The 12,103-nt window shown below is 43.4% G+C and overlaps 1 protein-coding gene across 4 annotated transcripts in view; it reads left to right on the top strand.

The window, feature by feature from the left end:
* Positions 1-12,103, top strand: part of cacna1db (calcium channel, voltage-dependent, L type, alpha 1D subunit, b) — a 792,002-nt gene that overhangs the window by 682,121 nt on the left and 97,778 nt on the right. For all 4 annotated transcript variants that reach the window (XM_086001660.1, XM_086001658.1, XM_086001657.1 and 1 more), the window contains one exon: positions 2,517-2,618. In XM_086001660.1, coding sequence (XP_085857786.1) covers positions 2,517-2,618 — 102 coding nt within the window. The remainder of the gene's footprint in view (positions 1-2,516; positions 2,619-12,103) is intronic.

Below are 12,103 nucleotides of genomic sequence, written 5' to 3'. Positions count from 1 at the left end.
TATGGGGACAAGGCCATGAGGAATTTACAGACATGAAAGAATTTAAAACTTGAGACAGCCCGTACCCGATTTGCATGTGCGCCTGGACTACTTTTAAATTCGTCTTTGAGTTTTTTAGGTGGCCCTGGTGGCTGCCTGTAAGAAGCACAGTATTGATTTTAACACTAAAATAAGGGCCCTGCCCCTGAATAAGGACCCGTTTCCTAAATCTGTGGAAGTGCCTGATTCACTGGGTCTTAACCTCAACCAGGAAGTCATTCCCTTAACATTCAGGAATCATGCTTCAGAAATGCTATTTAATGGGATACTTGCCTCCATTGAAGTAAGTCTTAGCTTGGATGATAGATTGCTGGAGATTGTTGTGGTGCTTCTTGACGGTATTTTGGCTACTGTTTCGCTGAGCTGAACTTGGAGAGTAATTTTTGGTAAGTTCTTCTTTCTTTCAAAGGATTGCCTTCCCAACACTGTTGGAATATGAATATTATGTTAAGTGTGACTTTGGAGCTGCAAAATGCGGAGTAGTGGTGGCAGCAATAGCAGCAAGGAAGGCAGAAGTGAGCTGCACAGGCTAACAGAAGAGGGCAGGGTGGAGCAAGCCTTACACCATGAGGGTGTACAGGAACCAGATTTCCTAGCTCAACTTTACAGAGAAGCAGTGCATCAGGTGGCTCTGGATCTCCAGGGAGGCAGTGACTGAGCTCTGCCACTTGCTGAACCAAGAGTTGCAGCCCCGCACCAGGGCATCCACAGCACTGCCAGTGGCTGTGAAGGTCAGTGTGGACCTGCAATTTTATGCATCAGGCTCCTACCAACATCCAGCAGGTCACATCAGTAACAGCTCTCAGTTTCCAGTGCACATTGCAATCGAAGAGGTCACTGTTTGCTAAGTGCCAGGAATTCATCACCTTCCCAATGGAGGCTGCGAAGCAGAAGGAGAGAGAGCAATCAACTTTGCGAGAATTGCTGAATTTTCTCGGGTGTAGGGGCATGTCAACTGCACCCACATGGCCCTACATGCTCCCGTACAAGACCATGCCCTCTACTACAATATGAAGGGATTCCATTTGTTAAATGTGCAACATGTCTGCGACCATAAGCAAGCAATTATGCAGACCTGTGCCCAGTATCCTGGCATTAGTCATGATGCCTTCATACTGTGCCAGTCCTCAATACCTGCTCTCTTCCCCCTCCCAGACCATTCCATTAGAGGCTGGCTGCTTGCAAACAAGGGCTATCGCCTGAACACCTAGCTTATGCCTCCTGTCAAGAACCTGGGTACAGAGGTACAACATGCATACAATGTGAGCCACAATGTGAGAAGCAGGGCTCTCACAGAGCAGATCATTGGGCTCCTCAAGCAAAGGTTCCGATGGCTTGACGTGCTTCAATATAGCCCGGAGCGAGTGTTAAGATTTATCATTGTGTACTGCATGCCACACAACTTCAGCTTGGAAAGAGCCAGGTGAGCAGGAAGAAGTTGAGGAACAGGAAGGAGGGGATCAGGAAGCTGATGCTGCAGAGGAAAATCTAGGCTCTGATAATTTGACCCTGGGAAATACTTTCTTACTGTATATTCCCTTTCACACTATGGCATGCATAATTTAACTTGCATAACCCTACTATTTCTATTTCTAAAATGCTACTTGATATGTCCTTGCTAAAGTTTCTCTGTGACAGTACATTTGTGCATATTTATTTAATTATCTTCATTTCCAGATATGTCTTCCTTTTCTACTTTATAAAAATTCCCTGTTACCTTTGTGCCATTAACTAAATCTAATGCTCTGAAATTGTAAATTTCTATGCCTCAAATTTTTGCAATTTGGTAGTGGTTCGTTGCTATTACAAAAACAGACATTTTAATGTATTATTTTTGTTTGTAACTACACATCTAGTAATAGAAATGGCAATAACAAAAGTATAATTAAATTAAAAGTAACATTTTTCAGTATTGTTTCGTTGTAACAAATGGCTCTAACAAGTTAAATTTTTCAGTGTGAACATCATCACAAATTTAACATCACAAGTAAAAAATCTAAAACTGAACTTGCCCACCCCCTTGAACTTCACATTATTCTCAAAGTAGTTTGAAATCTGTAACCTCATTCCCAGGTTGATGAAATCATTTGAACTCCTTGATAAGATTACTGCCATGTAATCTCTCCCTGATATTTATGATTCTCTATATTTATTAATTATATCTTTAAAACAATTAAGTGTGTGGGTATTGTCAATGGATATATAGTATGGATATTAATCGTCTACAGATAGCAATATCTCAAGTCAGACATCCATGTAATTTCAGAATAAAAATAATTTATATACATAATGCAAACATGCCTGTTTGCACCAAGCATGTTTTCAATTATGGTTTACCTATATTGATATTAATATTTAATAAATCTCACCAGCTCAAATCATTCATTCTACTGGAAATGATACATTGAGAGCTGCTCCACTATTTCAAAAGCTTCATGTGGCTGATTCTATTGCATGTTTTTTCTCCTTTGTTGCAGGCAATCTAGATCAAGCTAATGAGGAGCTGAGAGCTGTTATTAAAAAAATCTGGAAGCGTACTAGTATGAAGTTGCTAGACCAGGTGGTGCCTCCAGCTGATGGTTAGTGCTATGACTTTCAGATTGATTTTCATGACTGTTAATTAAATTACATTCTCAAGAACCACAAGCTTTTTACCATTTAGTTATTGAATATTATAGGATAAGTGCATCTTTAGAAAATACCCAATAAAAACATTTTGCTGTGCCAGACATCATTAATTTTGTGTTTGAAGTGCGAGGGAAATGTGCATTGAGATTGTATTCACTTAGTGTTCTCAGTGGTTGAAAAACAACTCGAGTCTGAAGATGTATCTTACAATTTACTTCAATCTACAGTTACTTTATTGAAGTATATTTTATAGGATAAGTAGTCATAGTATTTGTTGTTTATTTGCCACAGTGTATACTGTAATGAAGTAAAATGGTAAGTATATGGAAGATAAGGTCTGCAGCTTAACAAGAAAAGTAATGAACATGTTTTGAAAAATATTATCATGTTATATTTAATGACTAATAGCTGGTAAAATCCTCATTGATATTCAGTATTCTTCAAGTGTTTCAGCTTTGAATTTTGCTAAATACTAAATTTTTAAAATTAATATTTTCAGATGTAATTGAGTGACCATTCGCTTCAACTTTGTTAATGCTTGCATGGCATAGATGAAGATAGCAATGCATGCATCCAATAACATTTCAACTTTTTTGCCTGAGCTTCTCCGCAGCTTCTGTCCCTTTCTTCTCTCCATCTGTAAGAATATTCTGAAGCAATTCTGTTTTAGGCCGGTGGCATGGAACTCGTGTTGCCTCTTACCAACTGTTTCCCCTAAGATTTCTTTGAAATGGAGACCCATGCTTCAGAAATATTCCACACAGCCAGTTCTGCTTGTCTGCATGTCTCAGAAATCAGAAACAAATAAGGAGGCTTTTCATCTTTACAAAGCTTCATACACTCATGCTTGTATTACTACAAAAAATTGACAACTAGTTTTCAAGCATGCTAGTTCGTCAGTAAACACATGCTTTAACTGACAGAATATTAGCCCTTACACTTGTATTCACTGCATTTGTTGTGCTAACTATATGGAGCTTATCTTTATTCATCAGGGTAAGGGTTAACTTTTTTCAGAACATTTTGAATCTGAACAATATTTGTTATGAGATGGGCACAAACAGAAAAAGAACAAATTACCAAATTGAATTAGGCGAAGACATTTTCTGTCAAACATTTGGTTGCATCCTTGATGCGACAAATCGAAGGGTGTAGACTCATTAATAGCAACAAAATGTTTGTCATGTCAGTCATGTTGGATAATATACAGTAAATTGTACTTTCACAACAACAGGAATTGTAGTGCGCCAAAAACTAAAATCCCTATTATCTGAGAACCTGTTTATATTCTAGAAATATGAGGGATAATTTTCCACCTTCGCACTGCCGACTGAATTTCAGCGCTGCTGCGTATGGTTTTCTAATCATTTAAATTAATGTTTGGGAAATCACATGACCAGATTTCAATACCCACTCCTAGTGGGCGAGATTCCTTACTGGAAGCGTGAAATTGAAAAATTACCCCTATAGTCTGATAGTATTTCTGCCTTATTAAAAGAGGAAAATAGCTTTGTGTGAAAGTCTTTTAAATATTGTACTGCATACTTACAACAAATTAGGCCACCTTAAAATTATATATAAAATTGTGAAATTTAATGCAAAAATGTTTGTTCATTTGCTTATAGAGATGAAATTGTTTACTTACAAATTAAATAATCTTTACAAGTCATCCTTTGACATTATACATTTATAGCATTTCTTGTGTCTGTCATCTGCATCATGACCATTGTGGGGGGGGGGAAGTTCTCCTGTTTCCCACCTTAAATCGGGCATGATCACAGTGATGAATAAAAATGGATAGGGTGAGGCCTACTGTCGCTGCCTCATTGCCCGGCCAGGATTTCCCTCCCCCACCCCTGCCGAGATTGCCGCTGGCAGCTACTTCAATGCCTGCTGCATGTACCTGTAATTGGTGACAAGGGGCCGAAGCCAGGTGTCCAGTAAATTTACCTCATGTTTCCCTGGGCCACCATGAGGAAGATAACAGTAAACCCCAAGGTGTGGTGGTAATGGTTCTGAGTTGTCCTTATGGAGGGGAGGTCCCTGTAGCGGCCTCTCTCCCTCCATTCCACCCCAACACTTACCTGCTGTAGGCCCTGGTCTCATTCAAGGCCTTAAGTGGGACATGCTCCTGTCTCCTTAACAACACACTTGGCTCTCTTAGTCCTACAGCAGCATCCCCGCACACTGGCGGTCTCCCTCTTGATAGCAGGAATCCTACCAAGAGCCCCTCATGCATAGACAATGAACTCCAAGCCAGTAAAATAGGTGAGAGTTGATGTGGCTATGAAGGGTTGGGTGGAAATCCCGTCCACCTGGTACTCCTACCCTCCCCGTGTATCAGTTTGTTCTTCCTCAATGGTTTGCACTTTTTCTTCACCATCATTTGTTAAGTCAACAATAACTTTCCAATTGGTTATTTCTTATTTATTTCTACTTTCATTACTCACCAATCATGTAACACGGAACCTTCCCCCTAACTACTTTTCTCTCCGATCAGGTTCCACCAAAGAAAAATTCTACGCAATTACATTCCATTAAATAAACTCCTCCGAGGCACAGCTACCCTGGCAGTTGCTCTCTCACCACTATCTACCCTTAAAAATAACATTAATCAAATACAAAGCACATCAAAATTCACAAAACATTCACAAATTTAGGCATAATTTAGCTCCAGCAACTTTCCATTTTCCTCCACAAGCACACAACACATTTCCAACCCTTTGAACATCCTGTACTCTAGGTTCACCTTCTCACTCATATTTCATGATTCCCATAGCTGACTCCCCACACTTGATAACGAGGTGTAAGGAGTCCTGTGTAGACAAACAAAATCTGTGGCCTTGATTTTATTCTTGGGCAGGTACGCAGCATAGCGAGCAGGCAAACGCAGCTGATTTTAATGGCGGGCCTCATTTGCATGCCGCTGGCCGACTTCCTGACCAAAACAGCCGGGAAGTCAGCGGGAAGCAGCTGCCTTGCCATTAAAATCAAGCCAGTCAGAGGCAGCCGCTTAGCACTAAGGTAAGTGGATAGGCAGGGAGTAAAATCCCGGTCCGGGGGGGAGGGGGCAGCGCGGCAATCCCGGAGCAAGGGAGGCCCAAGGTTTCCTTGTGAGGCTAGGATGACTGGCCCACAAGGAAACTTAAAAAAAAGTTACCATGCTGCACTACTTCTGGCCCTGGCTCTTGTTCCTGGCAGATTTTGCCTGGCGAGGAAACCACCACTGCTCCCCCGCTTAGGCCTCAGGTTAAAATCACAAATTGGGCCCAGATTACATCATCAGAACTTGATCTCCATATTTAAATAGGACCCAGCCAGCTTCGGGCGGGTGTCCTTGCCGCCTGCTATTTAAATTGTCACCTATTCATACCACCTTTCTTTTCTCCCCTCTTAGATACTTTGCCTACCCCCTACTCCTGTCTGCCTACTCTCCTGTTGCCATTCCAGACTTGAATCCCCCTTGGATAAGCCCACAGCTATCCTTTGTGCCTCTCTTGCTATTTTCCGAAGGACCCATCAATGCACCAGTCACTGCTTCCTTTATGAGCAGTAACCCCAACTGCCCATCCTCCTCTCTTGTCAGCCTTCCCGCCAAGCGTGTCTGCTGGAGACTCATGTCACCAACCTCCTTCCTGTCCCACTCACCAGTGCCACCTGCCAGCGGACCAACAATCACTGCTCCTATTCTGCTTTTTGCTCCAGAATATCCATTCACTTGTGAACATGGCCCTTGCCATCCATGAGGTTATTGTGGATGATTACATTGACATACTGACTTGGACTGAAACTTGACTCATGGATGGCAACACCTTGCCCCTTACTGAAGCTTCCCTGCATGATGGTTTGGCCCTTATTATCAAATCATACCTTGGTCTCCCCCACTGCTCTAGTACTTTCTTCTCTTTCAAGCACCACCTTGTTCCATGCCCTCACCTCCTTTAAAATCCTTATTGTCTACTGCTCCCTTGAGCTCAACCCATGTTCCTCACTAAGATATTCTCCCTCCTTTCCTCCCTCAACCTCTGCACTGAGCAATTCCTCATCCTCAGTAATTTGAAACTTCATCTTAGCTCCTCTTGCCTTTTCTCCTCTGAATTCACTGACCACCTGTCCTCCCTAAACCTCTCCCTCCATATAATCTCACCTACTCATCTAAGTCCATCCTCATAGTATGGCTCCCACCTTTGCTTCCTTAAGTCCAAGGAGGACAGGCCTGAGCATATCTAGCGCAAAACTGGTTTAGCCTTTCATCACCAGAGCTGGCTGGACCATATCAAGCAAGATCAGGCCTTACTCTATTCTGCCAAAACCACGCATTACTCCAGAATCATCCTGGCTTCTTTTCCCCATTACCAACCGTCTCCTTAAACACCTCTCCCTTGCTCACTCCATCCTAACAACCCAACAAGAAGTGTGAGGAACTCATGGACTTCTTTACCACGAAGACTGAGACCATCCGTTCAGCTGTCTCTGTTGTTTTTTTCTTCTTCCCCTTGCCCACCAAGTCAGATATTTCCCAAAGCTGACCTCCCCCTCCCCCACCCTAGCCCAGAACCTGCATCTTTCTCCAGTTTCTATTCTATCTCCCATCATGCCCTCTTCAAGTTCATTCTGGTTATGAAACTCACCTCCTGCTCCCGACTAATTTCCCACTAAACTCTCAAACTAAACCAGATTGTTTAAGGTCTCGATGTCCTATTTGACCCTGAGCTGAGTTTCCGACCCCATATACTCTCCATCACAAAGACTGCCTACTTTCACCTCGCTAACATCACCCGCCTCTGCTCCTGCCTCTTAAACCCACATCCATGCCTTTGTCAGCTCTAAACTGAAACTATTCTAATGTTCTCCTAACCAGCCTCCCATCCTCCATGCATTGTAAAACTCTGCTGACTGTATCCTATCCTGCATCAGTCATGCTCACACTTCATCCCTGTCTTTGCTGACCTATATTGGCTCCCTGTCCCCCAACGTCTCAAATTTAAAATTCTCATTGTTGCATTTAAATCCCTTTATGGTCTTATCTTTCCCTATCCCTGTAACCTCCTCCAGCCCTATTACTCCTGGCCGAAATCTGCATTCTTCTGACACTGACCTTTTGTGCATCCCACACTCCATTCGCCTCACCATTGGTAGTCGTGCTTTCAGTCGTCTCAGCCCCACAAACTGGAAATCTCTCACTAAACCCCTCCACCACTCCCGCTCCTTCCCCTCCTTAAAATCTAATTCTTTCACCAAGCTTTTGGTCACTCCTCCTAATATCTTCCTCTTTGTCTTGGCATCTATTTTTGTCTGATTACACCTCTATGGAGCACCTTGGGATGTGTTTCTGCAGTAAAGGCACTATGTAATGCAAGTGGAATGAGCCCTTAACCTAGTGGTAGTATTCATGCCTCCGAGGCATAAGGTGAAGGGTTAGAGCCCCACTCCAGACAACCCAGGCAAGTGGAGACTAGATATGGTCTCTTAACTACTGGGCTGACATTCAGTAGGGCACTCGAGTCCACATGGAGTGACCACTGGTTCAGTGGTGGTATTTCTGCCTCCGAGTCAGATTGGTTGGGATTGGACCCCACTCCAGACAACCTTAGCAACTGGAGACTTGAGCTCTGAATACTGGGATAACAACTACCTGGAGTACTGGTGTCCGATAGGTGCAGGTGCCCACTCTTTAGTCTTGGTTGCAGCCCTCCTAGGTACTCAGAAGATAAAAACCATGAGGAAGTCAATGGGATACCACCTCAGCTACTCTTCCCTAGTATGTGGCTCAAGAATCTAATGTGTGAGATGCCGGTTAGGACCTGCCCTAGGGTAGAACACGATGGACGGACAAATGGATAATGCAAGTACAGTAGTAGTATTTGTCATCATCATTATCATTTGCGTCCAGTATCCTGGGCCAAGAAGGAAGAGAGAAGTTGTGTTTCTAGCTATAGTCATTTAAAATAGCTTAACGATGTTGGTATAAAATAGCAAGTAGGATGCACAATCAGAATAAAGGATATAAGCCTTTAAAGAATGGGCTGTATCTAACTGATGATGAGGGATGGAGGAGATAGATGCAGTTTGTCTCGCTTTGTACCATGAATGACCAGAACTTTTAGCCCATGTCTCAGAACATTTCTTTTGCATAGAACAGCAAAAAAAATATATATCTATATATATATATAAATAAAAGGATACTTCTGTCTGTCATTCCGTCTGTCTGTCTGTCTTGAATAAACTCGAAAGTTATAGAGCGTACCTACACGTGTGTTACGTTGAAAGAAAGCTGACGATTCCAGAACCGTCATAAGCGTATTTACTTTTCGGTCGGACTAAAATTGTTCGTGCGTTATGCAAAAAACCTTCAAAATTAAACTCATTATCTGCTAATAGCATTGATTGACTGACGTCAAGGTCGACCAATCCTGTGCCATCACGATTGACCAATCCTACAGTTCAGTCGCCTGATGGTTGGCCAATCACTGCGTCTGTGGGTGGGACTAATGCTTTTCAACTCAGGCATCGGGCAGCCATTGCTTCACTACTTCCAGCTCAAAATCTGCTAATCCAGCTTCTAAAAAGTTAGTATCTCTTTTAAAAATAACATCACATTTACCAAAAACGTTTTATAAGTACTTTCACTTTCATCTTTTGAAGCTATTAAAAGGTAGAAATGTTGCCCGGCAGCAGATTCACAGAGGGACACAGAGACAGGCCCCAAAGCCTGGGACTCGATTTAAAACGTTGCCCGGCAGCAGATTCACACAGGGACCGACAGACAGGCCCCAAAGCCTGGGACTCTATTTAAACCGCCCGGCCCAAAACAGTCCTGGCAACGCCGGGGCCCCCCCAGCTAGTATATAAACTCCTCCTGATTGCTCAGTCAGTAGAATCTCCCCAGTGACTGTTACAGGAAATATCCAGGAATGAAATCAAGTACTTATACTAGCATTGCTGTACTACAGGAAACTTTCTGGTATCCGGCACTGACGGGACCGAGCTAGTGCCGTACCATCAAAACTGCCGTAGAAACCAGCGCTAATGTTAAAACATACGGAGCTTTTGAGCTCCATGTGAATCAACAAACCCTAACAGCTTCAAAACAGTCGGCTGCAGCTTAAAAGCGTCTCTGTAGCTAAGCAACAGCTGCAGCTAGACTTTGCAGAGCCTGACTGGAAAAAAAAGCAACGAGAAGTAAAAAAACTTATAGGAAACGGCTCCTGAATTTTGCCGGTAGATAGAGCTTTCCGGACATTTAACCTCCAGTTAAACGAAAGTTTCCTGTATAGTACAGCAAAATACTACAAGCAAAAGCAGTCATCTCATTTGCATTTGCATGTGGTTTATAAAATACAGTTATGCTTTGGATGAGTTCAGATGTGATTAAGGGGAAGCTAGTAAGAGGGGGAAAGGAATAGAAGGATATGTTGATGGGGTTAGATGAAGAAGGGTGGGAGGAGGCTCAAGTGGAGCATAAACAGCCGCATAGACCTGTTGGGCCGAATGGCCTGTTTCTGTGCTGCAAATACCATGTAATTTTTTAGGTACAGGAAAAGCTTAACCAACATGGTTCTTTGAATAGATTTTCTATAACTTTGTGCTATTGTCATACAATAGTTGCAGTTGTAAAGAAAACAATCAGCCTGTTACCTAAGTTGCTTTTAGAGCTGGATTCATGGGTTTAGTTCTTGGGTGCTTATTACCAGTTGGACAATGTTTACTTAATAGGAACGATTGGATAACAGGTACATTTATTTTTTATAATCTATGTTATTGTCAAGAAACTCTATTGTAACAGTATTTACATTATTCATGACGTTATATTTTTGATAACATTTTGTGCTTAGTAAGGTGAGGGATGACAGTGCCAGGGAACCGAACACTGTTTTGCACTTTTGGCACACGGTGGTAAAGTCAACTACCCAAAGGTTATTCATTGCATGGAATGGACAAAGAAAAAGGCTTCTTCTACTCTGCTATAACAATAACCAGAAATTACGGTGATGGTACCAGTGAACGAATGTTTAACATGTTTGTATGAAATTCTCTAAACCACTATATTAATTGGAGATTTATCCTATTTATTTTAAATGGTTACTGACCCCTCTAAAATAATGTACAAAGGAATATCATACATGTTAAGCATTAGTCCATGATATTATTAACAGTACTTTCTAGGCTAATATGCCTCTAACCCCATTGTTAGGAAAATGTCCCCATGATACCATGTGACATTTTTATTTCTTTCCCAGTCCTTGTAGTCTCTGAATGACACAACCAGCTTAAATTTTAAAAATGGGCAGTTGTAGGCTGTGGACTATTGCTTACTAGGAACTAGGTTGACACTGGCTGAGTGAAAACAATCACTGAATAACATTACCCATCCACCATGTCTATTATGAAGCTCTGTGTCAGCTTTAACAGCATCCCAAAAATTATAGGGGAAAACTTCTTGGGCGCGAAATTCTATTACGGCCCGTTTGAAGGTGGTAACCGAGTTAAGGCTGGACATTTAGCGCCCAATGTGGAAGTACCGCCCCGGTCACTAAATTCGGCTTACCGCCCCACACAGGGAGTGGAGCGCAATCTCGAGTGCTCCAGTTCTTGGTGGGGCACGATTGGCAGCACTTCATGGAGCGCTGTCATGTTTCAATACCCCTCCCCTTCAGTTAAAGGGGAGGGCCGCTGTGCACTCTGCAGGGCCTCAGATGGTCCACACTAGGCCACCAGGGCAGCGTGGTGCCATGGCAGTAGCCCGGCGCCAAGATGCGGTGCCGGGCTGCACGATGGCGGCCAGTACCACGGCCCACCATGGAGGGATGACCTGGAGGTCGACTAAAAAAAGAAAATGGTGGCGCAGGTTGCGGCCGTACCTCCCCTTTAAATACCGCCCCACAAGCGGAGGTCGGCCCGTTCGTGACCCGCGAGGCTGGCGCTGACATCGCCCGTGGTAGCTCTGCGGGGCACAGCCGAATTTCTGCCGTTGGGCGCTAAGGGGTCGCGGTGCACGGTGATGACGTCATCGCCGGCGGCGCAGCGGCCTGGGACATGCCGCTATCTGGTAGCGCCTCAGCAACACCCCGCCAAATTTCTCGGGAGGCGCTTTCCCCCCCCACCACCGATAAGCCCTTTGCGCCCCTTTAGCGTCCCCCAAAGGCATTAATGGCAGGCGCAAAGGAGCCAAATTTCTAGCCCCTTGGGTCTGCGCCCAGGCCCACAGGATTTCCTGGGTGCAGTGAATATTGGAAAACCATTTTGGAAGGAAAAGTGGATGGATTAATTTACAGACATGCATTGTGATCAGTCCGATTTTCCAATCTCCACCAAGCCCAAGTGGCACAGACCCAGGAAAATTATCACAGATCTTTTGTATATCTGCAGATGGCCCACACAACTTAAGGATGAGAGTATTCAGCTTTTTCCTCGCAGAAAAATGGGGTGTCCTGAA

This window comes from Somniosus microcephalus, chromosome 11, assembly GCF_052327205.1.
Source record: "Somniosus microcephalus isolate GS21.2 chromosome 11, FLI_Smic_1.0, whole genome shotgun sequence".
Taxonomy (NCBI): Eukaryota; Metazoa; Chordata; class Chondrichthyes; order Squaliformes; family Somniosidae; genus Somniosus; species Somniosus microcephalus.
This window is presented reverse-complemented; position numbering and strand designations above follow the sequence as displayed.